Source organism: Protomyctophum bolini, assembly GCF_963924005.1.
Source record: "Protomyctophum bolini genome assembly, chromosome: 3".
Taxonomy (NCBI): Eukaryota; Metazoa; Chordata; class Actinopteri; order Myctophiformes; family Myctophidae; genus Protomyctophum; species Protomyctophum bolini.
In genome coordinates, this window is record NC_137864.1 from 36,197,324 (window position 1) to 36,221,874 (window position 24,551).

Consider the following 24,551-nt stretch of genomic DNA (forward strand, 5'->3'; position numbering starts at 1 on the left):
AAACACATTCTCAATCACAGATGCAGCATGCCAAATCAATATACAGAACTGTTTCAAGTAGATAAACCCCTTAAAGCAGCTCAAACTATAATATTCATATAATCTAGGCCAGGCACCATCTCCAGAAAATGAATTAAACTGAAGCTGAAGTTGTTTCAGCAGTACAGTATTTTAAACATTACATTTTTATTGCAGCTGGCAGAACCAAGCATAAACCAGTGATCAATAAGACATTGGACTACAGATACAATCAAAGTGTATATTGAAATGAACAGATCCTACATACACCACATTTTGGGCTGAACAGTCAGGACTCAGGAGGACACTCCAGTTCAGATTCAAGACTATATATTTTGGTCCATTAGCACAAAAATCTAGTACATAGATACATACTTTTCAGGCCATAAACTGGCAAGCCTGACAAGCTCTTGGAATGTAGAGTTGAGGCATTGCATTTTGTTTGACTCGGTTCCACATATATTGTGAAAATAGTCGCAACACCTGGCAACGCAAAGCGTTGCAAGCTCGCTGGCTGTAGGTTTGTGCCTCTTCCTTATATTATGTCTATTTGGCCAATGCTTGACCAGTTTTTAAATAGTAGTTTGTTGATTACTTTTGATAAAGTATGGTCCTTTTCATATTTGTTTTCCCTTAAATTGCCACTTCACTGTCACCCAAAATCATGAGAGGACCGCCCTGGGGGTCCCGATCCACAGGTTGAGAACCAGTGGTATGTATTACCCATTACATTTCTGATGCAAAGACACAAAACAATGCAATGTCACTTAACAGCCCCGCCCCCAACAAATAAATAGTAATAAAGGGAATCTGAATAGCATCCATGGGTCAAAAATACAAGTGTTTTACAGTAATAACTGTGACGTAAATACAAACAAGAAACCAAAACGTTGTTGAATATACCACAGTAACATTCCAATTGAAGGGCTGACCAAAATGCACACAAGACGCTTACATAAATATGTCCATATCAGAAAATATAGAAATGATAAAACTGATACTATATAGAAATGTATATATATTTATTTCTTATTTATTGCAAAAATCTTTGCACCATTTCTAGAGTGTATTAATCGTGAGCTAAATTGAAAAGGCAACCCACAAATGAATAAAATGAAAAATAAATTATTTCATAATATTGTATTCTTTTTTTAATATTGTTGTTTCCATATACTCTTAATGATGAATTACACGAGGATGATAGAAAACATCACAAGCAATCGATACTAAAAATGTATTAAAATGCATACAATTTCACAAAATAAAGTAATATACAACATTAATCATCCGTCTCGTCTGTTAATGATTTTTGTTTTGGTCTACCTAATGTTTTGGTCTGTCGTTTTGGTTTCTTCTCGTGAGTCTTTAGATGTGCTCGATAACCTTGAGAGTAATAGAAGCATTTCCCACATGTCTCACAGGTGTACGGCTTCTCCCCAGTGTGAACTCGTAGGTGAACTTTGAGATCACAGGCTTTGGAGTAACTCTTACCACAGATGGAGCACAGGTGAGGCCTCTCACCAGTGTGCGTTTTCAGGTGCACATACAAGTGGGCCGATTGCATGAACGCCCGTCCACATTGATCGCAGTGGAATTTCTTTTCTCCGGTGTGTGTCAATTCGTGTTTTTTAAGGACATCTAGTGTGACACAACTCTTCCCGCACTCGGAACAAAGGAAAGGCGTGTCCCCGGTGTGAAGGCGCTTATGTATTTTAAAGTAATATTCATTTTTGAACCTCTTGTCACAGTGTGGACAGGCGTATGGTTTGTCATGGACCTTTTGGTGTTCCTCAAGCTGTTTCTTTTCAGGGAAGTCCATCCCACAATCTCCACACACATGGAAAGTTATGGCAGGTTCTTCAGGTTCAGGAATGCTCTCCTCAACTGCTGCATCAATGGATACCTCTCCTGTAATGGAATTAAACACAGTTTTTGTATTTTAAGAACATACCAAGTGGAATCCCTGAAACAATTGCATTTCTAGGCACACTTGGTGCAGTACCTGAACCATGAGCACCGATTATGTTTCTGCCCGTGGGTGCTTACAACTGTTGAATGCCACCTCCTGCCCCCAAACAAACCCCAAAACAAAACAGTGTTGTATGCAAACAATCAGTGGCAACGTTAGTTGGTGCAGGCCAGGGCGGTATTGCAGTCACTCTACCCCACACTGTTGTGACAGATAAGATAAGATAACTTAGCCAGAAGGCAAAGCTCTCTGTCTACCGAGCGATCTTCGTTCCTACTCTCACCTATGGTCATGACCGAAAGAATAAGGTTGTGGATACAAGTGGCTGAAATTAGTTTTCTTAGGTGGGTAGCTGGCATCTGTTATAGTATAACGCTGACGAAGGCTATACGCCGAAACGCGTACGTTGTGCAGCATACTGTGCGAATATAAAATAATAAAAAGTGCCTTAAACCAAATGACATGTCCGTGAGTGCTGGTATTCTCTCCTTAAGATAATTTCTTGTAAGGGTAGCTGGCATCTCCATTAGAGATAGGTTGAGAAGTTCAGTCACGCTTGAGAGACTCAAGAGTAGAGTCGCTGCTTCTTTGCTTGAAAAGGAGCCAGCTTAGGTGGTTCAGGCATCTGGTTAGGATGCCTCTCGAGGGTCTCCCTAGGGAGCTCCTCGATGCACGCCCCACTGGAAGGAGACCTCTGGCCAGACCGAGGATGAGATGGGAGGATTATATCTCCAAATGGCCTTGGATCGCCTCGGGATCCCCCAGAATGAAGTTACTAATGTTGCTGTGGAGAGGTCTGGAGTTCTCTGGTGGAGCTGTTGCCCCACGACCCGACTACGGATAAGCGGATGGATGGATGTGCCCGTTTCAGGAACCTATTGGTGTACAATGCACTCCTGAATCCTGATACACACATAAGTCTATAGACTAATCCACCAAGCACTGCCCTGTAGTTGTGCTGCTTGACACTAGTTATGATTGCCTCTCTGTGGATTAGTCTACACAGGGGTATAGGGGGTCCTATCCCTGTGCAGAACCATGGACAGCAATACTGTTGCAAAACTTCAAAATTGCTGAACCAATACAAAAGGCAGTCCTTCATACTGCCATACTGGGATGGTATATATTAATTGGTTTTCAAAGCAGTCAGTATAGGTTTGTTAGGGGTTTTCTCCACTGTTCTACCACTACACTGGTTCAGGTGGCTTTTTCTTCCTCAGATTGTCAACGCATATCTTTGGTGGTAATGTAATTCATGGGAGCATGAGTGTCCAGTGGTCGGACTCTATTTAGTTCTTCTGTCCAGCACCTGGTATTTTGTTGCTTGGCTTTATAAATGTTTAGCTTGTTGTTGTTAGCAGTGTTCTGTAATGTCAGCCATGTGCTACACTAGATGATGAGATGTAAAACTGGGCATGGAGTGTCTAATAACTACAAGTAGATTGTCTTCCTACATAAGATACATTTTAAACATTCTAGACTGACCTTTGTGCACTTTCATGTGTGTTTTGAGATTCCCACTTTGGGTGAATCCTTTCCCACATAAGGAGCAGTTGAAAGGTCTCTTTCCAGTGTGGATTACCAGGTGTCGTCCTAGGCCTGTGTTATTAGAAAACACTTTTCCACACGTTGGACAATCATAGGTTTTCTTTGGCTTGCGTGTCCCCTGGAATTGTTTTGGCTCCTCGGGCTGTTTTTCTTCAGCTTCCTTGTGTGTTTTTGGAACAGCTGTCTTCTCACAACAAGCTTCACCTACAGGATAAATAACGATAAGTTAATTTATACTGCATGAACAAACTGATTGTGTAAGCATTATGCTCTTTCAGAGGGTAACTTGTTATCATCACAACCTCACGTTCAGGCTGATTCTCTAAGATTATACATTTTAGGGAATGACCAACCTAGTTGGCCATAATACAGTTCAACTGTGGCTAAGCTAAATTCTTTGTATGAATAGCTCATGTTCATAAACTATCAGAGTTATCCTTTGGACTGTGCAGGGCTCCCTTTACATGATTTAATTTTACGCACCACACAGTGATGCCCCTGGGCCCTGAGTGACAGTTGACATTTAAAGAAAGGAATGTTAATGTGACTCCTCCTACATGGACATTTGACCTGTTCAGTATAGCTAAGAGAGGCTATACTGGGGTGTTTAAAGTTATTACTTCTTATTCTATGACGTTGAAAACCAATGTCTCTTTGGAGTTAATTTTAACAAAGTAATATACAATTCCTCATTGTTCCTATATAATCATATGTATGTCAGAATAACTTGCAATTAAAAATGACCCCCCCAATCCCCATTCAGCCAGATTGTATTGCCCATAACACTTCTAAGTCGGTGACCGAATGAGCTGACTTTTCGTAAAAAAACACTTTGATGTGACTTACCCAAGACTTTTAACTCCTGTGTCAGATCAGTGAATTAAATTATGTGAATTATTATGCACCTGCAGTGTGCAAACGCTGAATGTTGCAATTCCTACATTCAGTTCAGCACCGGCCCAGATGGTTATATTTGGATGTGTATACGCTCTTATCTATTGTCCTACATCACAGAAATCCTAATTATGACTTCTGGACTTGAATAATATTCCCAAAAGGTCACCTAAGGGTGATTTCTGTTGGTCCTGGTCCTGTGTTGTGGTGCTCTCTTCATGACAGTCATCTGTCTCTGTGGTCCTCGTGCTGGAGTCTGGTTTCTGTGATGTGGTGTTGAGTGAGTTTGAGGGTTCCAGCCCATGTTCTGAAGGTGGCGGTACAAGGGGAATCCCAGAACGCCATGCTATGCAATTATCCTGGACCTGCTGCTCTTCATCCTAAAAATAGAACACTGTGTTGTATTATTCTTTTATCATAACCGATATTACCGGCACTTACATTTTTCCATAAAGTGGCCAGGACACTGTGACATAGCATTTTTAATTTCAATGACAGATATTAAGTTATCTTTCTTGTACTAATTCGTCTTGCCTGTTCTTCAATATTATTAAAAAGTAATTAGACTACTGCAGTAGTTATGGCCAAACAATTACATATCCTATAGTTTCAAACCATTGTGATGTGGTATGTCTTTTTTGCCACAAAAGAATAAAGCTGCAGATGTATTAATGCTATAGCATAAGTGAATTATTTTGACATTCTTTTCAAGTCATTTTTTTATGCTATTCCTTAGCAAGTGAAGCACAAAAAGATACTGTTATGTATTCTCAACCTCAAATGTAAACCAAGAACAATGAATGCCACAAGCTTTGCTTACTGTTGTACTCCTCAGCAGGGCACTAAAACTCATGCTAGGCTCTCCTGGGCCATAGTATTGCTGGTGGCCCTCAGTTCCTTTCCAGTAAGTGGCGTTTGGATGTTGTCCCCAGGGATTGAATGATGTGTATTGATCATAGCTCCACTGAGACATCTAGAAATCTCACAGAAATAAACACGTTAATGACGATATTCCAATGCAAGGACTTGGCAGTATGTGTGTAGGTTTACTAGTATAATCGTATCACACTGTACTACTACAACAGTATCCACTGTGTGATGCCATTTCCCTCACCTGGCTGTGGTCAGGTGCAGTATGATTTTCCTGGCTACCAGGGTGATGGTTAGGACTATCTCCTGCATCAACCAATCAGATTACATAAAATTAAAATAAAATAAAAGAATACACTTGTTGCAAACCCTGCCTGTGTTATGCACTTCCCATTGCAGTCAGAACTGCAGCCTCACTCCTAATCTTCCGCCGTAGTCTGAAAACCCACCATCATGGCCCGTAGCACTTGCCCTAGCCCCTTAGATAGCACTTTATGTAGACTTAGATATCATTTTATACAGACTTATAGCATGTTACATACTGTAGACAGCACTAGAATTGCATTGTGTGTAGTCATAGCACTTTATAGTACATATGATATATATAGTATAATATAGTATAGTATGCATAGTTTCTATATATAGTTTAATTATATAGATACTCCACTGTTACGCTCTTAGCTTACTCATGTTTCATGATAACTACTTTTTATGTATGTGATGTATGCCATTTTTTGTTATTGCTTAATGTAAATCGCTCTGGATTAAGAGCGTCTGCTAAATGCCCTAAATTGTCTGCTAAATGCCTACATTGTTAACATCTATTGTAGAAACTAACTTTTCTCCTGATCGCCGTGACCTTTTACTTTAACCTAAAAGTGAATTATCTCTTCGGCTGATCATTCCCACCAAGTATCATAAAAACACACCTATTCCATCTTTAGTTGTTTTGTTCACAGACGCAGGACCAACTGCAATATCCTGTGACAAGCTAACCTTGAACCAAGACTTGAGGTTTAGTTTTTTTGATCGATTCTGACATTTGTGTATCTATGTCACTGTTGGACGCCTGATAACATTTTGGGTCAACCTTAGCTCCAAAAGCCAATATCTGACCATAAATCATAATTCATTATATTGGCATCAACTTGTAAATGCTTATCTGCTTGTCTGCATTGAATTCCACAGGGCTGTGTGTGTCACTCATCCATGCACTAGTCAACTTTCCAATAAATCATTGCTTGGCTAAAAGGCCCTCTTCTCCTCCTGGCAACCAGCCAACAATCTAAGTCAACCTAAGTCTACATAGACAAGAAAATAATTTCCCACACTACTACTTAAAACTAGAGAAAAGGTGGTAAATAGTTGCTGTTGCGTGTTGACTGATGTCTTGTCTGTCTTGGCTTTCTATATGTTGGACAATGTTAGCACAATCTGGTATTACATGGCATGCCACTAACATTTCACTGCACATATTTGTTATGAACATGGTACAAATGCAAATAGAGTCTACACACTGTTTACCCGCTCTGTTTATTGTAGATCCCAAAAGGATTTGCAAACATCCTTATGAGAACTAACAGACATCAGAGAGATGTTGTTTGTGGCGCACCTGTTCACCAGAGTTGATGTGCATGACAAATAAAACAGTGTTCGGGTCAAATCTGACCGATTAAAAAAAAACAAAAAAAACTTTTGGGTCAAAAAGCTAGCACCTACCAAGATTAGGAGGCTCCCAGGTCAGATCTTCTTCTCCATCAGAATCAGGTAGGCGTCTCCGTGGGATCCTCTTGGGCTTCCTTGCTTTCCTGGTACTGCCTTGCTGTCTAGGCCTGCCTAGCTGCCTCGTGGGCCCAATGGGCTTGGCGTTATGAGTCTTCTTATGGTTGTTGAAGCCCTGCCTATAGTAGAAACTCTTACCACATTCATCACACTGGTACGGCTTCTCTCCGGTGTGAACTCTTAAGTGGACCTTTAGCTCCTCGGCCCTGGTGTAACTTTTCCCACATATGGAGCAGAGATAAGGCCTCTCTCCAGAATGGGTTATGTAATGTGCTCTCAAAGTCGATGCTTGCTTGAACCGTTTTCCACATATAGTGCACGGGAAAGGCTTCTCTCCGGTGTGATCCCTCATGTGGTTCTCAAGTCCCTGTGGCGTTTGGAAACCTTTCTCACACTGTGTGCACTGATGAGGTTTCACGCCCTCGTGCCCAGCTTGATGTTCTTTCAGTTTCTGGACATGTGTAAATCTCCTGCTGCATTCTATGCAGGCGTATGGTTTCTTTGACTCATGGACCAGTTTCATGTGTTCTTCCAATAGCTTTTTCTCTGAAAACTGTGTCCAACACAAATGACAGATACAGACTCCCACTGATAGCGGAGCCTCTTCGGGTGTAGCAGAACTCTTCTCATTCACTGTGACATTGGTGGGTTTCACCCCTGCATGAAAGACACAATGAGCAATACGTACTATGTAGCTAAATAAGTATTTATGTAGAATCAACATAGCAGAAACCAGCTAACTCCAAAATGTTCATTTTTCAGGAAATTAAAAATATATTTTTTCAGGAAATGAAATCTTATTTTAAAAATAAAACAATATTGCCTCAAAGTTGATATTGCACCTTTATATATTTATTATTATTATTATTACAGTGATTATAGAAAATAATATATGATGTTTTCTAATTGATGTCTAGTTCATCATTGAAGCTTAAATTGAAGCAGCATTCCCTCATTTTATCTACACTAGACCATTTCTTCAGACAGTACAGACAGTACAGACCGACCGACCTCAAGAAAAGACTCTCACCTTTGTGGACTTTCTGGTGTGTTTTTAAGTTTCCAATCTGCGTGAAACCCCTTCCACACACAGGACACTTGTATGGCCTCTTTCCTGAGTGAATGATCAGGTGTCTACTTAGAGACGCACTGGTGGGGAATTCCTTTCCGCACGCTGAACAGAGGTGCTTCTTCGGAACCCTGGACTGCTCCTGAGGTTCGACCGGGACAACTGGTTTTGGATGATAGATGCGCCGGTGAACCATCAGGCTTCGATTGGCTCTGAACGTCTTCTCGCAGTCCGAACACTTATGACGAAGGTTTTTGTCGTGCTTCTCCCTCAAATGCCGATCTCTGGTGTATACGCTCCGAAACTTCTTATCACAGTCCTCGCAACTGAAGAGCTCCCCAGAATCCTCTTTCCTTCGACGCTTCCTGGGTCTCAGTCTTCGAGTGTGTTCAGGCTTCGCTGGTGACGTGGTACACTCATCGTCAGACGTTTCTGCATCTGAAGCCTCTCCTGCACATAACGATATAAGCGTTAGAGAAGGTATGCATATGTTTAACAACACCAGCTTGCCAAGACGTGGCAACCTGTTTGCTTTTTGGTCTTTTTCTCCTAAGGCTTTGTTAGATCAAGTCACTTGCCGAAAATACTGCAATTAAAAAAATAGTGAGATGGTTGATCATAGTCAAATGAAGCCAATAATACTATCATATCAATACATGATGGCACCACCTTGAAAAAATCTGCTTCTCTTAGCTACCTTTCATTGTTGTGAGGATCTACACCACGCTTGTGTGTGCATTGCAATATTTTCTGCAGCAGTAAACAAAATTAAATTAGATTCTAGTCTTATTATCTCTTCTTTCTTCCTCTCTCTCACTTTCTTTCTTTCTTTCGGAAATGTAATGCCAATGGTTTGCCTGTTCTCTTTCAAGTATGCTCAACAAGGTTTCCCATAATTATCAAATGCAGTACTAACTTCAAGGGAAAGTGTACCTAGAATCCACATGCACATTCACATGCAAGTAGTGTAAACCAGGATAAACTGGATGATAAACACAATGTTCATCCCCGTCATTTGATTTGCTCAAGTAAAAATGAAAAAGATTGCCACGAAGAGACCTTGGGTTGGCGTTCTTCCCTCCTCTTTTAATTCAGCCCTTTCCTTGTTTTCTCCTAACGAGGTTCTGCCGTGTGTCTCCCGCAGAGCCATCGTCTTGCACCGCGTGCGCGTTAATATCTTCTTTCTCAAGTGATTTCTTACATGTTTCTTCAGATTATGGCGGAATCTGAATCTCAGTCCACACCTGACACACTGGTAAGGCCTGTCTTTAGTGGACAAGGAGCTCTGAGAATCAAAGTCATTCCCACTGACATCAGAGCAAAGACGCCGTGTACTGCCAGCGTCAGCCTGTTGATGACCCGTCCAGTTCACGTCAACAGCTAGAAGATGGAAAGGAAAAGGCCAAATTAGAGTAATGATAGAGAAACTGTCAAAAGTGTTTTAAAATACAGATTCTACAACTTGGTTACTGTCATAGAATCTACGGTCAGCTACATGATAGATACATTCATGTAAGCATTAGGCCAAGTGTTTCCTTGGCATGGAAACTGGTTGGTCTCAAAAACAGTAAAGCCAACGATGTAACGCTAAGGTGTTAACCCATTTTGGGCGGGAACCCCTTTTTGGTGTTAGCATCATGTTATGCTAACACCGAGTGGCGCGCTACGAGCTTGTAGGTCTGCTATTTTTTAAGTGGTGCAACCACTTCTACATCCAGCTTTGTCCGTGTACCTGTGTACCTGTGTACCTGTGTGTATGAGCACGAGTATGTTACATATTTATAGCAATAGCAGTATAGAGAGAGAGAGAGAGAGAGAGAGAGAGAGAGAGAGAGAGGGAGGGGAGTTGCACCACTTGGTTCACACAGGTGTGATTTTTTTTAAATCAAAGAACGACTGACAGAAACATAGCTTTTTCAGAAAACTGTCATTTTCAAACAGACATTTTTAGAATCTGATCTCAGGTCAGAATGGGTTAAGCATATTATATCAAAGGGCAAAATCATCCTGACAAAAGGTTTATTTGGGCTAGTATACTGTAGCTACCAAGTATACTAAGACATTTCTACCATTTCCACTCACCATAAGTGGAAGGCTCCCATTCAACTTCCTCTAAATCACTGGCTGCTTCATCGCCCTCCTCCACCCCACTGGTTGTGCCAGTGGGTTTTTTGGTGTGTGTGTTGTTATGAGATCTTGCACTGCCCAGATTACCACTCACAGGGCACGGTGAGGGTCTCCGTTTAGTGTGGATTGCCAGGTGAACTTTCAGGGCATTTCGATGGGCAAACCGTTTCCCACAGTGGACACACTCAAAGGTTTTGACTCCTCTGTGATTCTTCTTATGTCGACTAAGTCTACTTATACTACCAAACTGTTTCCCACACAATTTACAGCTATGTTTGACATTGGTCTGGTTTTCGTGGTGTCGTTTATTTTTTTCTGATGCATTCTGATGTGGCACCTTGTCATCAGAGAAGGGTTTCTGATCGCCTATAGAGAAAACAATATGGAGTGTAAAACATTGTGTCAGTAAGGAAAATAAATTCAGTCTCTTTGATTTTTAAGCAATGAACAAAATCAAGCTTCATCTCACCAAGACTGGCAAGATCCCAATCAACAAACTCCCCATCTGAGTTGATCAAACCAGACACTAAATCCTCTCCCTCTTGCATGTTGGTCATCACAGTGGTCTTTGTTGTTGAATTATTAAGCAAGATATTATTTGATAAAATATGTTTGCCAAACGCATCACAGATTAGATGAATGCGTTTCGACACGCAAATCTATTTCCCATGGACACAATTGTGAGGACTTATTCTTCCATGGTGATCCTTCTCATGCGGACGAAAATAAAAGCCTGGGTACCGAGGCTATTCTCATGCTGACACAGCATAATGAGAGTATGTTGCATCTTTGATAGTAATATATCCTGGTGGCCGGTCTGGTCCTCCCAGTACAGTTTAGGTTGTTCTAATGCTGTCCGACTCCCTTCATTCCTAAAAGAAGAAATAAAAGTGATTTAGTAAAACTATTATAATAGATAATAAAACCTGTTCATTTTCGCAACGATTTCAAGATAATCTACACTTGTTGGACGTGGTAAGGTGTTAAGATACTGTTTGTGTATTTGATCTGATTTGTTTTTGTAATCACAATATAACTTAAACCCTGGATATAGAGTAATGAAACACTTATTTCCAGTGTGATCTTGCATGCAACATAAATAAAAAATAAACAGTCAATGCATTCGTCTGAGCTCGCAGATCTGCTTTTTGATGCACAGCACATAATCAAATATAAACCATGCTAAATGTTAATATTCTCAAAAAGAACCGTAAAAGTTAGATGAGACATTGGCAGCCTAATTTTCTTGCATGCCATCAAAATGACACAGCTAATTAATTGTCAAATTACACAACTTACTCTGTTACAGACTATATAGTCACTAGTTCATATCATAATTTTGTTCCATTGTTCCATTGATATGGGAAGGTTAGTTGTTGTTTGTGTGTGATGTGACATCAAAACAGAGTGGGAATAAAATAATAAAAGTATGTCCAGGACATAATTTTAAAATAGGTTGAATTAATTAAAACTGCATCACTTATAGGTTTCAATGTAGAGTAAGATGACTTCTTCTTGAAGCACTTTATAATAAATGTGTTAAACAGGTTATAGCCTACATTTATATGGATATGTAATGAGAAAGGGGTGTTTTGAAAAGGACGGTGAAAAGTGTAATAACACTTTATAGAATGTGTAATATGTGACATCCACGGTGTTCAAATAAAGCTCCCCTTATTGGTCTCTGCCACCTGATAAACATCAGATTTCAGATGTAATCGTAACAAGACGAGAACTTTTACTTTACGATCGACTCAAATAAATAAATCATTACTGTTTGTTGTTGTTAGCCAGTTAGCTATAGTTAGCTAGTTAGTTACAGTATGTTGCACTGATTGAGCCTCCTCAAGAGGTTTACAATACACTACACACTCACCACATTCATGGATTCAAATCCCTGGGTTAGCAATAGCATTATCTGCTAAGGTTCAACGTAACAATATCCCTTGGAATGGTCAAATTGGTTTGTTTGATTGTGTAGTCGAGCAAGCCAATCGATACTGTCCTATTAGCGCCTATGCTAATGAAGTAGTTGCCAGAGCACGGCCCCGGTTCTTCAGTTCTGGGTTCTTCTACCTTGACTTGCGTCTGGTAATTTAAGCGCATACCGCCACCTAGTGGAATAAATTCACACAGCGGACTAAACATGTTGCATCGCAGACTCACAGCAGACTACTCGTGTGCTTTCTCTAACTTCTTCTTCTTGACCTGTTTGCAGACAGCAAATGCATTCAAGAGCCCTTATAAATATGTTTAAAGTTAATAAAAAGTATTAAAATGCCAATTGGAATTTAATAAAAGCAATGTGTCCCTCCCTGACCAAACTTTAATCATGTAAATAATTGCACATTGGGAGGGAGAAAGCAACACCATTTTATTAGAAACTCTTCTATTTCATTCAGTATTGTTTTAACAATGGTGATGTGCATACTTGGCAACAGTGAATATAATTTGCCATGCAAGGTATAAAGGCACTCAAACATAATGGACTTCTAAATTATTAACTTCACAACATAGAAATGTGGGTATTAGTTTAAGACACATATCTCATTCTGATTAAAAATTACAGTACACAAAGGTCTCAAATGGTACATGGACTGTAATGAAGGATTCAACCCTGTTTACTCATTGTTTGACTTGAAAACAAAATGAGAGGTATGCCCTCTTTTTTAAAATAATTGTATTTAATGGAAAGACAATAAACCACTAAAATGTTTGAGTAATCTTTTTGTTCTTCACCAGGAGATGTTTTCAACCCTGTCTGTGTCAGTATAGGCCTACTGTATGTCTGCATACTACAATGTACTGTATATAGGTTTGTCCTAGCGATGACAACATGCCACACTACTTTTTGACCCCCAAACGTTTGACTCCATACAACCCATCGTCGACTCTGGTTGCATCGTAGTTAAGTAATAGCAGTTTTTCTTTATATCCCTTCCTCCACTGCCCCTTGCCTTATTCTCGCACACAACCCCAAAACATCACATTCCTATGTAGGGGTGTGGAAAAAAATCGATTTGAATTAGAATTTCCCAATTTCCCAAACTGGTTAAAGTTTTTTCTCCTTTAAAAAAAAGAATCATGACCCCAAGAATCGGAATCGAATCGCTAATTGTTTTGATTAAAAAAAAAACTTTTTTTAATCGAATCCTTACCCCAAGAATCATAATCAAATCGTGAGATAGCAGAAGATTCCAACCCTATTCCTATCTCATCACATTCCTAGAAGACAGACATAAGTATTTACTTCAGACAGATTTACATATAACTTCACTAGACAGTGAACAGGCATAAACTGGGGAAGTTGTTGGCTATATACAGTCCTCTATGAATCTAAAGGCAAAATACTTGCTCCACTCATGTTCCACTCATTCGTCTAGAGAAGCTTCAGTCATGTTACAACTGAATCTTTCCACCCAAAAATGTGCATTTCTGTCAGTCTATGTATTATGGTAAAATAATACACTTTAGTAACTTTTTAACGTTTAACTACATTAATTGACAACGCTTCAAAAGACGATAAGGAAGAAATAAATGCAAAAGAAAAGTGGACTAGATTAATAGCCCCAGCATAATAGTATTTTTTTTAAAACCACAGTTTACAAAACCATTGCACTGTATATTGTGTCATTCTTGGGAGTCTTCCTGCCTGGCCTGTTGCTTGGGTCTGCCAAGCTGTTTCGTGGGACCCACACGCCTTCCAGCATGAGTGCGTTGATGTTGTCTCAGGCCCTGGCGGTAACTGAACTTCTTCCCACACACAGCACACTGATAGGGTCTCTCTCCTGTGTGAAGCCTGTGGTGCACCTTAAGTTCCTCAGCTCTGGCATAACCCTTCCCACAAACACTACATAGGAAAGGTCTATCCTTAATATGGGTCTGGTAATGAGCCAACAGATAGGAATTAATGCGAAACCTCTTCGAACAAAGGGTGCAAGCAAATGGTCTGTCTCCTGAATGCTGCATCTCATGCAGCTTGAGGGATGAAGCTGTGTGGTATCCTTTACCACAATGGGAGCAAAGGAAGGGCTTCTCCCCAGTATGGAGGCGCTGGTGCACTTGCACGTAACTCTCGGTGATAAACCTTTTACCACAGTCAGGGCAGGGGTAGGGTTTCTCTTTGACATGGCTTTTCGTGTGCTCCTCCAGCTGCTCTTTTTTACTGAACTGAATCCCACAGTAACGGCAGGCATACAGCATTAGTGCACTGGGATCAACCTCATGTGTGTCAGCTGTTGTCTGTGTATGCATCGTGATGTGATGTGCTTGTAAGGCTGAGAGGTTTTCACACTCTTTTCCGCATTCCAGGCAACGTAGAGATGACTCATTTCTGGAAGGTGATGGTGACTTCTCCACATATTCAGCATCAGGGAGTCCCCCTGTCATGGGACCAACGTCACCAGACCAATCCTTGATGCCTTTACCGCCTACATGAAGAAACAGGAGAACAAATTATGCTTTCTTTTCTCTGTCTTCACTTATAAAAGTTTATGCAATGTCATGCAATAAACTAAAAAAATATCTGCACACAGTCTATGTATTATGTGATTATGGCAATTATTAATTTTAAAATATTCAAATAATTTCCCTGAACTCTTAGAATTCTATGACATATAAAATACTAATTAAAATATTGGAGTAATGTAATGTACAACATTGTAACTGGCAATGTGATAATGAGTTGCACTGTGGAGATATTGTCTCACCTGTGTGAACTTTATAATGCGTTTTAAGATTTCCCTTCTGGTTGAAACCCCTGGCACAGATTGAACAGCGATAAGGTTTCTCGCCTGTGTGTGTCAATTCATGCCTCTCTAGTTTGTATCCATTAGGAAAGTCTTTGGCACACACTGAACAGTGGTACTCTAACTTCTCCCGGGGCTTCTTCAGGAGCTCAGGTGGTATTTCTATTGGTACAGGAACTTTCTTTCTGCCAGGGCGTCTATTGGCTGCTCAGAGAAAGAAAAGAGAACAGTGTGGACTTAATTATTTTGTTATTTAACACAGACGTAGCTTGTAATTATAATGCATTTTTGAATAATACAGAAAGCAAAATAATGCAAAAAATAAAATAAAAAATATATATCACATACAATATTTGCTCTGTACTACATTTTAAATAACACTAAGTGATTTCCTCTACTACAACTACCAGAAAGGTTAATACCTGTATTATTTTCTGTTTCTCCATCTGTGTGTGTAAGAGATTTTCTCTTTCTGTAGCGCCTCTTTCCTGTGTTAACAAAAATAATGAACTGAATAAACATTGGGAACAACTTATATTAAAACATGCCAAGAGAACACAATTCAACATGCTGGAGTGTCCATGACTGACCACTGTCTCAAAGCAAGTGGCCATGGTAATGTGTGCAGTGCAATTTGACCATTACTTGAAACCATTTGGATGCATACTATGTAGGGATTTAAATCTTTAAACCTCACAACGGTTAAATTAAATTACTATTAGGAAACGATGCTCATGCAATGCCTATTTTTTGCACAGTGATACATTTTAAACAATCAATTGATTTCAAAACGGAATTATGTTTAAAAATACACTGAATTCTCAAATTTAACTGGAGGAACTGATTTATTCAATATTAGTGGAATACAGACAATACAAATGATACAGCAAACATCAAGTCTGTCTTAAGTCATATTGTTACATACGCACAGATATAGGTACATAAGCGATAGATGTTACATCTGTCGCTTTATTGAATCACCATCTTTAAGATCAATGCATTGCAAATTATTATTACTGGGAAGAAACGTCCCTCCCCTGGGAGGCAAACGGAGATCCGGCACAAAGGTCCGACATGCGGAAATCACAGTCGCTCCTGACAATGCTTTGGTCCGACATGCGTTGGTCCGTGCTTGCGGTTAGGGTTAGGTTAGGGTTTTGTGTAGGGTGTCGGTCTAATGACAGTCCAATAGGACAGGACCAATAGTATGTCGGAACTAAGGGGTATTGGTATTTTCTGCATCATCTATTGTTCAAAGAAACAGCATCCATTCAAATTATTTAACCACTTTAAAATTGGAATCACTATTTTAAGCATAGGTGAGCTATACGTTTCCAAAATAGTAAAATCTACACTCTCTCCTCGTGTCACTTTGTGAGCATGTAGATTGGTTATTTGCACCACATGACACCATCATACGACATAACGGCCAATGTATACAACAGGGCTTACAGTAAATGGTCACCTCTGTATACAGACAGGTATTATCCTTGACTTACTGTATGTGCTCGTGAAGCATTTTATCGGCTCTTACCAGGAACGGATTCAGAAGATGTGCCATCCTTTTCCAGTGCTTTAGATGGAGTGGTAACCCTCTTCCTGTAAGGTCGCTTTGCTGGTTGATAGAAATATTACAAATTAAAACACAAATAACACAACTAAGGCTGTAATGTCAGTAGTAGTACCGTACTATGCACTTTTTCTATGCTCTTACCGGGAGCAGGTGGGACAGCGTTTGAGTCCATTTCACCCTGTGATGATGCCACTGCAGTAGGAAATGCCCTCTTTCTTCGGGAATACCTTTTAACTACGCGGTAGTATGTGAGTTTCAATTAATACAATTATACATTTAAAAAACAGAACAATGAAATGGTCAGATGGTTTTTTTAAGCGTAAAAAGGCACACTCACCAGGATTGAGGTGGGCATTAACAATTGTATCTTCTACTGGAATCACTGGTGCTGTTACCGTCCTCTTTCTTCTCCTCCCTGAGTGACAAAGAAAAATGTGAATGTTTTCACAGACTCTTCCATTTACCCTTGTCACTGCTTGGGTCTCTCTAACATAATACTTTTCTCACCGGGATACGGACTAATTCTTTTTTCATCCTCTGTGGTGTCCAGAGACACCACTATTTCTGCTGGAGCCTTCTTTCTCCTGCCACGTCTCTTTCCTGTTAACAGTGGGGCAAAGACATCAGCAAACCAATACGTCTAGAGCCCAATCTATTTAAATTCTGTTGTAGGTTGGAAATCTGTTGTTTTTGGCGAGCCACGGCCAGCGTCACACAACAAAGTGTTATTTAGACCTAACAAGTGTTAATTCTAACCACTGCTATCGTGACTTAATTTACCATGGTATTTTGGAGAGACTGTTATCTTTACTACTCGCTCTTCTTTCTCTCCTCCCTCTGAAGCTGCCGTTTCACCCTCAGTTGTGACTTCCATCATGAGGGTTGGACTGCTGCTCACCCTCTGGAAAGCACATTCCAGATAAGACACTGAGGGAATGCTGTCACCCTGGAGTCAAAGATTATCACATATACCACATATCTTATTGCATCACAACAGCCACACGGGGGGGGGGACAGGGGCAGAATCTGCTGGGCTTTACCCAGATAATTAATAAAAAAAGTTTAGTCAAAGTACTACTTTCATTTGAAGAATTACTTAAGGGGAATTCCACTCATTTTCAACATTTTCAGTCTCTTTCATTTACAGTCATTAATATACCTTAGAGCTGTTTAAATAATAGTGTGTAAATAATAAAAAGTCCCCCCATTCTGTGTTTCCTTGAAACTGTAGGCCTGTGGGAGGGACTTTTCTTTTAACAGCTCTAAGGTATATTAATGACATAGTAAAATGTTGAACATGAGTGGAATTCCCCTTTGGGCTATCATTTAAAAAAGCATTTGAAAAAGGTGTTACCTTGATAGTAGTGGTTTGTGTTGTTTGAGCGTCTTCTGTTTTATCACAGCAGCCTATCAAAATAAAGTAATGCGGAGAATGAGATAGACAGACAGTACTGACATGAAATACAGAAGTCTTACAAAATGCTGTGTATTTGAATATGCAGTGTTTTGATGTTTTTCCTACTTACTAGGATCCCATTCAACCGTTTCACCATCAGAGTTGATCAAAATGACTTCTTCTGTCTCCTCTTGCTGCTCCTCTTCCTGTTGCAGCTTGACAGTCAGGTGGAGTGTTTCATCTTTCACATTTTCTGGCACAATCTTCACATCTTGAGGAATCATCCGTTTTAATTCGCCAGAACCCTAATTGCATAAGAAGTTGGTATCAAACACCAGGTTCAACCCAATCAGGCTTTGTTTAAAAAAAAGGAAAATAAAAACATTTCACATGCAGATTTTGCTGTTCAGTGGTGGGCTGGCCTTTTGACACAGCAGGCATATGCCTGGTGTGTGAATGGCCGGCCAGTGGTCCAAAAAACGTCTTCATTGCGGTAAATATCAGAAAATGGTAGGATGTTTTTTTGTAAAAGTGGTGTATTAGGGCTTGTGTGTGTGCCTCGACGGAGTGGGGCGGAAGAGTATCTGTTATCTGGAGTGCCAAGCAAAAGGATGCCTGGTACACCATCAATGTAGCAATAATGGGACCAAAATGACAGTAGCACAGGTCTCCACCAGGACAGGTAGTATCTTAGGCAATCAGGCTAATATGGCATGACTAAATAATAGAGATTATGAACTGATACTGTATGCGTGATGTTTGGATAGCAAAAATTGTGTTGTGTGTAAAAATCGGCCTGCTGGTGGCGCTATAACAGGTGACTGACCCGGAACGGGAATGCCACCCTCTGGGAAAGGGAACATGGACAGAGCCTATTCAGGACTCCACCACAGGCTAATTCATAACTTTTTTTTAGAAAGCTATCATGGGAATGGTTATAAATGCATAATGGTAGCGTATCACAAACAGTGTTTAACAGTATACCCTAATATAAGGCGTGGCTGAGACTATGTTTTCGCCCACATCCATCCGTGTGTGTCCATCCGTCCATGTGTGTGTGTGTGTGTCCATCCCTCTGTGTACAGCTAATCTCCGGTACCGTTGGCCAGATCGACGTGAAACACTTCCTGGAGGCCAGAGCAGAACATCTTCCCCAAAGATTTTGCATCAGCCTGTTGCCAGGATGTCGGTTTTTGTTAAACACATTCTTTGATGTTACTCCTATAGATTTTGAAATGCGGCACACATCTGTGACATCTCTATACTCATGTCATCAAGACGGAACTGTCAGATTTTTCAAATTTCATCCTGATTGCCTAAGATTGACTTCTACTAACTGGCCTGGTGGAGACCTGTGCTCCGAGGAGCACATTTTTCTAGTTTTCATCTGTTTTCAAAACAAAGTTCATTCCAGAACCAATAAGTGATTGAAGCTCACATTGTTTCTAGATGACACAACCAGGTCTGTGGGTTCAGGGGTCAAAACATTGGAGCCACAATCGTGAACTGGTACTTTAAAGAACCACTACCATACAGGAAATATAGAAGCTGATTTTGAATTAATATAGAATCCTCATAATGTACAGTAGTAATTTCATGTTGACCTACTCGGTGGCCAGATGCCATCTTTCCATTTCGATCCTCAGGTTCTTCATGCAAAGTTGTACTTTGCTCATCGCCTGCATTCTGGTCCTGAGCACAGCACTCTGGGTGGGGCGGTGGGTCAGCCATTAGGTTAGCCCTCGCAGAGAAGTCTTTGCCATAGTCAGAACATTGGTACTGCTCGCCTGCATTTGACCTTTCATGGGCTTTCATGTTCTCTTTCTGGACGATGGTGTTCTCACAGGCATAGCATGAGTTTCTCTTCAGTGTTTACTGTTCATGAGGGGATTTACAGTCACGTCTAGCGGGTTGGGAGAAGCTCCACTAAGAATGCAGGAGTATGTCTCCAGAGTATATAAGTTGCTGTAGCAATAGTACCTCAAAGCCTCTGCCTGATGACCAAAAGCCAATGTCCCCTGGCCAATAGGGAATTCTCCTAGGCTAGTGGATAAGAAGTTGGCTTTCCACACAGGAGACCAGGGTTCGATTCCCGGGTGTTACAAGTTACAGTATGTGGCTCTCCTGTAGGTACATCTATTAGAATAGACCAGTTAACAAAGAGGGTGACTAAATGGCTGCAGGGCCTCCTGATTCCTGAAAACATTGACATACATGGGACTTTAGACTGTCTGCACAGGCTATGCACTTCCTATCCTTTGAGTAGTCAAGGATTTTCTCCACAGTTTGACTATTCAGTCACTACGCTTTAGTGTCCGCTGGGCAGTTGTGTTGACATGCAGCTTTGAAATTGCCTCGTCTTCATTTGAAGCACAAGTAGAGCTCTAACCTGGACAGTTTGAGGGAAAATAAAAGGACAAACAATGAAGCAAAAAAATGTGTGGCTATTTTAAAGAGGTATTTCACTTTCATATTTAGATTATATTAATCAATTTTAAAGGATATCACGCATTAGAAAAACAGTGGCTTTATGCAGGAAGCGGGGCATGTCTCATAGTGACAATATTAATAACAAATATTGAATCGGACAACTTAAAAACTGGACTGGGTGCACACAAACCCTGGGTAGATGTTAACATGCCAAGAAGTCTTTCAAAGTTAAATACCCCTTTAATATGGTTATTATTACCATCTATCATATTACACTAAAATTAGGAAAAACTAAAAAACTAAACTAAACTATAAAGCTATATAGCCTCCCATTCACTACCAGATTTTTGACAACATTTCGGAAAGATCTTTAAAAGACTACATTCAGTCTAATGGTCTTTTAAAATTCTATGGGAGGCTTTAAACAACATTCAGAGTTCTCTCTTGAATGCAACCAGCACTGGTTATAGGTTTAGGACAACACATTAGCTATTTAGCTAACGTTAGCTAACCAATTATGTGGCATTAATACATTTGATATAAAATCCGTTATTCACACAATAAAGCAATTATAACGTTAACTTAAGCAGAGCAAATTAACTTAATGTTATCGCTAAACACTTTTCTCTAATAGTTTGGTAAATCTGCAGTCGCTATAGTTAGCTTTATTGACAACTAGCTGCAATGTATGCAATAATAATATGAACGTTAATGTAGTCGACGTGCAGCTATCTTGACATAACTTGAATACGGTCTACTACCTCAAGCATTTGTAATGGTTGCCGCGTGTTCGATGGCTCTTTGTTGTATCATTAATAACCCACAAGAAGCAAAGTACAAATACGTTAAATGAAGTTTTATGTTGGATATGAAGCAGAGCAAGAAAGTACTGCCTGGTCTGGTAGGCTAGTAGTGCGTATAGTATGGCTATGACTCCATTTCGTCGCACGGCGGTGTCTTGCGTTGAAAGTAGCAGATCTACAAGCTCACAGTGCGACGTTAACAGGACGCGTTGTGAGCTTGCAGGTCTGCTAATTTCGGGGGAAAACACACCGCCTTGCGGCGAAGCATAATTTGGCTTTATCTTCTTCTTCTGGGCTGGGCCACTTATTTTTCTTCTTTGCGGTTTAACGGCAGCCTGCGTCCTTTGTGTTGCATTACTGCCACACTCTGGATTTAGTTACGACATGGTTATTGGTTAACTCCTACATAACTTTATACCACTCGACTACAGTCATATATAATATTTATACCATTCTCTATGCTTACATATAGTAGTGTCCAGACTCCAGAGCCATCTAATAGAACTAGAAGAGTTATGATATTGAGGGGGCAGAAACCGAGCGCTCGCCTCGAGCGCTGTTTATGCAGCCTGCAGGAGTTTGAAATACATTGTTTTCAACGAGGGCGGCGTAATTCGCGTAAATATCAATTTTAGGCATGTGTGCAACATGCCAACTGTTTTAAAGTATTGTACAATAACAACTAAAGTCTCTGTAATGTTTATGTTGTATGTACGTTTACTACAAAACAATCTAAAATAAAGGGATTTAAGAATAAGATCATTAAAGCTGGGCTGTTGCCTGGGTCCAATGCATTTCTGCCTACTTCCTGCACAGTGAAGTATAAACAAGCTGCATATCCCATAGGGATATATTCTTCAGATACTCTCCATTGTCGTATTCGTACTACTACAATCTTTGATGATGCCTTATTGCCTTGCCCACTTCCAAATGCTCCTATAATAACCTGCACCCACTGAGTGGGTGCAATTTCATCTGACCAGTACCCAACAAATTAGAAAATACATGCTTTCATTCTTGTGTTACTTTATTTTCGCTGAATTGCGACAGTAGATCGCAGTTTACTATTAGGCCTAGGCCTACTTGGTTGGGCGGTCATGCCATGCCTCATGACATCACGCCTCCATATATGGTCACGCCTCGTGACATCACATCTTGTGACACGTCACGCCACCATATGGCCATCTCCATATATGATATCACATATATGACCTCACTGGATCATCGCCTAGATCTGCATATAGGAGTCGGCCAGCAACTCGATCTTTCCCTTTTGACTGATACCTGTCCATTCAAACTCTAGACGGGCCCGCCCCAGAGTTATTAGTGCAGCCGGAGAAAACTAGAGTTCTCAACAGGCCTGAAAATTAAGGCCCAGCTACCTGGGCCCTCATCAAACCCTGTACACTCAAGACACTGCCATGCACCCTTAGATCTCCATAATATATGGAGCTGACCTGTTCTGACATGTTGATCTGACCCCCCCATATCTTTCACTCAATAGGGTCAAATCCTATTGCAAGTTGATGATAAATAAAATATTTAAGGTGTTTTTATTTTTTTATTTTAGTTTAAGGCAATTAAATGTATTAAGGTAAATTTGTCATTATTAGCCAGGGATCTTTTTAAGTGCTAATTAATTATAACCACTTAAATATACCGGTAGGCTACTTGGTCCCCTATGTTTTTACCTCGACGCATGCAGACGCGATGCAATGCATGTGAGCTTGTAGATCCGCTATTTCTGCAGAATGTAAACATAGCGCAAAACACCATATATGGGAAGGCATACATCATCAATATAAGTTGTCATTATTTGTATATAAGTCTGGTGGTGAACAACTATACTTCAAGCGCTTCCACACAGATTCAAATGTTTGTTCCCAAAAATACTTAAAACTAATTTTAAAAACAAAAACAAGCTGCAAACTGCCACTGTATTTAGGCCTGTGTGGTCTGATGTTTTTGCATGAAAAAAGAAAAGGAAAAGAAAAGAGAAACGCACGATAATTTTTAACGAACATTGTACGAACCGCTACCTGGACAATTCATACTCTGACTTACAGTTCTCAAAGTCAGCTTTCAACATGGAGACCATCAAACAGATCATTGTTAACAATTACCTGGCCAAGAAGAAGCAAATGGGGTGCCAGGGTGTGGTGGTTGCCACTAAGGATGCCTTTGGGTTTATCCAGAGGGCAGACGTCGTTAAGGAAATATTCTTTCATTACAGTGAATTCAAAGGTGATCTGGAGACTTTGCAGGAGGGAGATGATGTGGAGTTCACCATCGAAGAAAGACAGGGTAAAGAGGTGGCCATTGACGTGCGGCTGCTCCCCCAGGGAACAGTAGTGTTCGACGACGTCAGCGACAAGCAGTTTGAGGGAATTATCACAAAGGTTATCCCCAAAGTTCTGAGCAAGAACCAGAACGACCCACTACCAGGCCGCATCACTGCCAGAATCGTCTCCACTGACAAGGACCTGCAGTTCGGGCAGAGAGACACGATGTCCAAGGTGACCCTCCTGGAAGGTGACCATGTCCAGTTCAACATTTCCATCGACCGCAGAGACAAGTTGGAGAGAGCCACCAACATTGAAATCCTCCCTGACACCTTCAGCTTCACCAAGGAAAGTCGTGAAATGGGTGTAGTCGCCGCTATGCGAGAAGGCTTTGGTTTTGTCACATGCGTGAATCGGGATGCCAGGATGTTCTTTCACTTTAGCCAGGTCCTGGAAGACAGTCAGCTGCACATCTCAGATGAAGTGGAGTTCACCGTCGTACCCGACACTATGTCCGCTCAAAGGAACCACGCAGTGCGCATCAAGAAGCTGCCTAAGGGAACTGTGTCTTTTCACACACAGACAGAGGACTGCTCTGAAGGTGCAGCGGAGAAGGAAGTGGCCACAGCCTCCACCAAGAATGCTAGTCCCAGCAAGGGAAAGGAAAAGGACGCTGAGGAGGGAGTGGTTGCATATGAAGACAACAGAGTGAAGCTGGTGGCAACCCTACATCCAGATCGGCCATGTGCGAACCCACGTCCCGATCGGCTGGTGGCGACCCCACGTCCCGATCGGCTGGTGAATCGAGTCAAGAGCACTACCCTGGACAATGCCAACGGTCCCCGCCTCGTTATTGTGAGACAGCCCCGTGGTCCTGATCCTAACAACTCAAAGGGCTTCAATGTGGAGTGGAAGATTCGTCAGCCTGGTGTCATCGATTGAGCAATCATTGAATCTGGGAGAGAGGTGATGACCTTAAGCAACATGTCGCTCCAGTCATCTTTTCCGTGTTCTAAGCAGCAATACAGGTATGTTTATTATT

At 40.8% G+C, this 24,551-nt stretch overlaps 2 protein-coding genes across 4 annotated transcripts; both read right to left on the minus strand.

The window, feature by feature from the left end:
• Positions 1–166: 166 nt before the first annotated feature.
• Positions 167–12,293, minus strand: LOC308312736 (uncharacterized protein). Of its 2 annotated transcripts, XM_080759441.1 has the most exons (11): positions 12,154–12,293; positions 10,747–11,149; positions 10,233–10,643; positions 9,210–9,530; positions 8,112–8,600; positions 7,019–7,738; positions 5,544–5,605; positions 5,250–5,402; positions 4,599–4,809; positions 3,473–3,739; positions 167–1,926 (listed from the first exon to the last, which is right to left on the minus strand). In XM_080759441.1, the coding sequence occupies exons 2-11, from the start codon at positions 10,832–10,834 to the stop codon at positions 1,298–1,300; spliced, it is 3,351 nt and encodes a 1,116-aa protein (XP_080615567.1). In that variant the 5' UTR covers positions 10,835–11,149; positions 12,154–12,293; the 3' UTR covers positions 167–1,297. The 2 variants fall into 2 exon arrangements, with proteins under 2 accessions (XP_080615567.1, XP_080615568.1); XM_080759442.1 differs by lacking the exons at positions 10,233–10,643; positions 10,747–11,149; positions 12,154–12,293 and having other exon boundaries at positions 9,395–9,522.
• Positions 12,294–12,639: 346 nt separating this feature from the next.
• LOC308312664 (uncharacterized protein) lies at positions 12,640–21,323 on the minus strand. Of its 2 annotated transcripts, none has more exons than XM_080759330.1 (12): positions 21,186–21,323; positions 19,603–20,383; positions 18,125–18,299; positions 17,953–18,005; positions 17,379–17,499; positions 17,106–17,198; positions 16,936–17,013; positions 16,740–16,832; positions 16,560–16,640; positions 15,448–15,513; positions 14,987–15,229; positions 12,640–14,707 (listed from the first exon to the last, which is right to left on the minus strand). In XM_080759330.1, exons 2-12 carry the CDS (start codon positions 19,807–19,809, stop codon positions 13,908–13,910), a joined length of 2,010 nt encoding a protein of 669 aa, XP_080615456.1. In that variant the 5' UTR covers positions 19,810–20,383; positions 21,186–21,323; the 3' UTR covers positions 12,640–13,907. The 2 variants fall into 2 exon arrangements, with proteins under 2 accessions (XP_080615456.1, XP_080615455.1); XM_080759329.1 differs by having other exon boundaries at positions 17,379–17,544.
• Between the last annotated feature and the right edge of the window lie 3,228 nt (positions 21,324–24,551).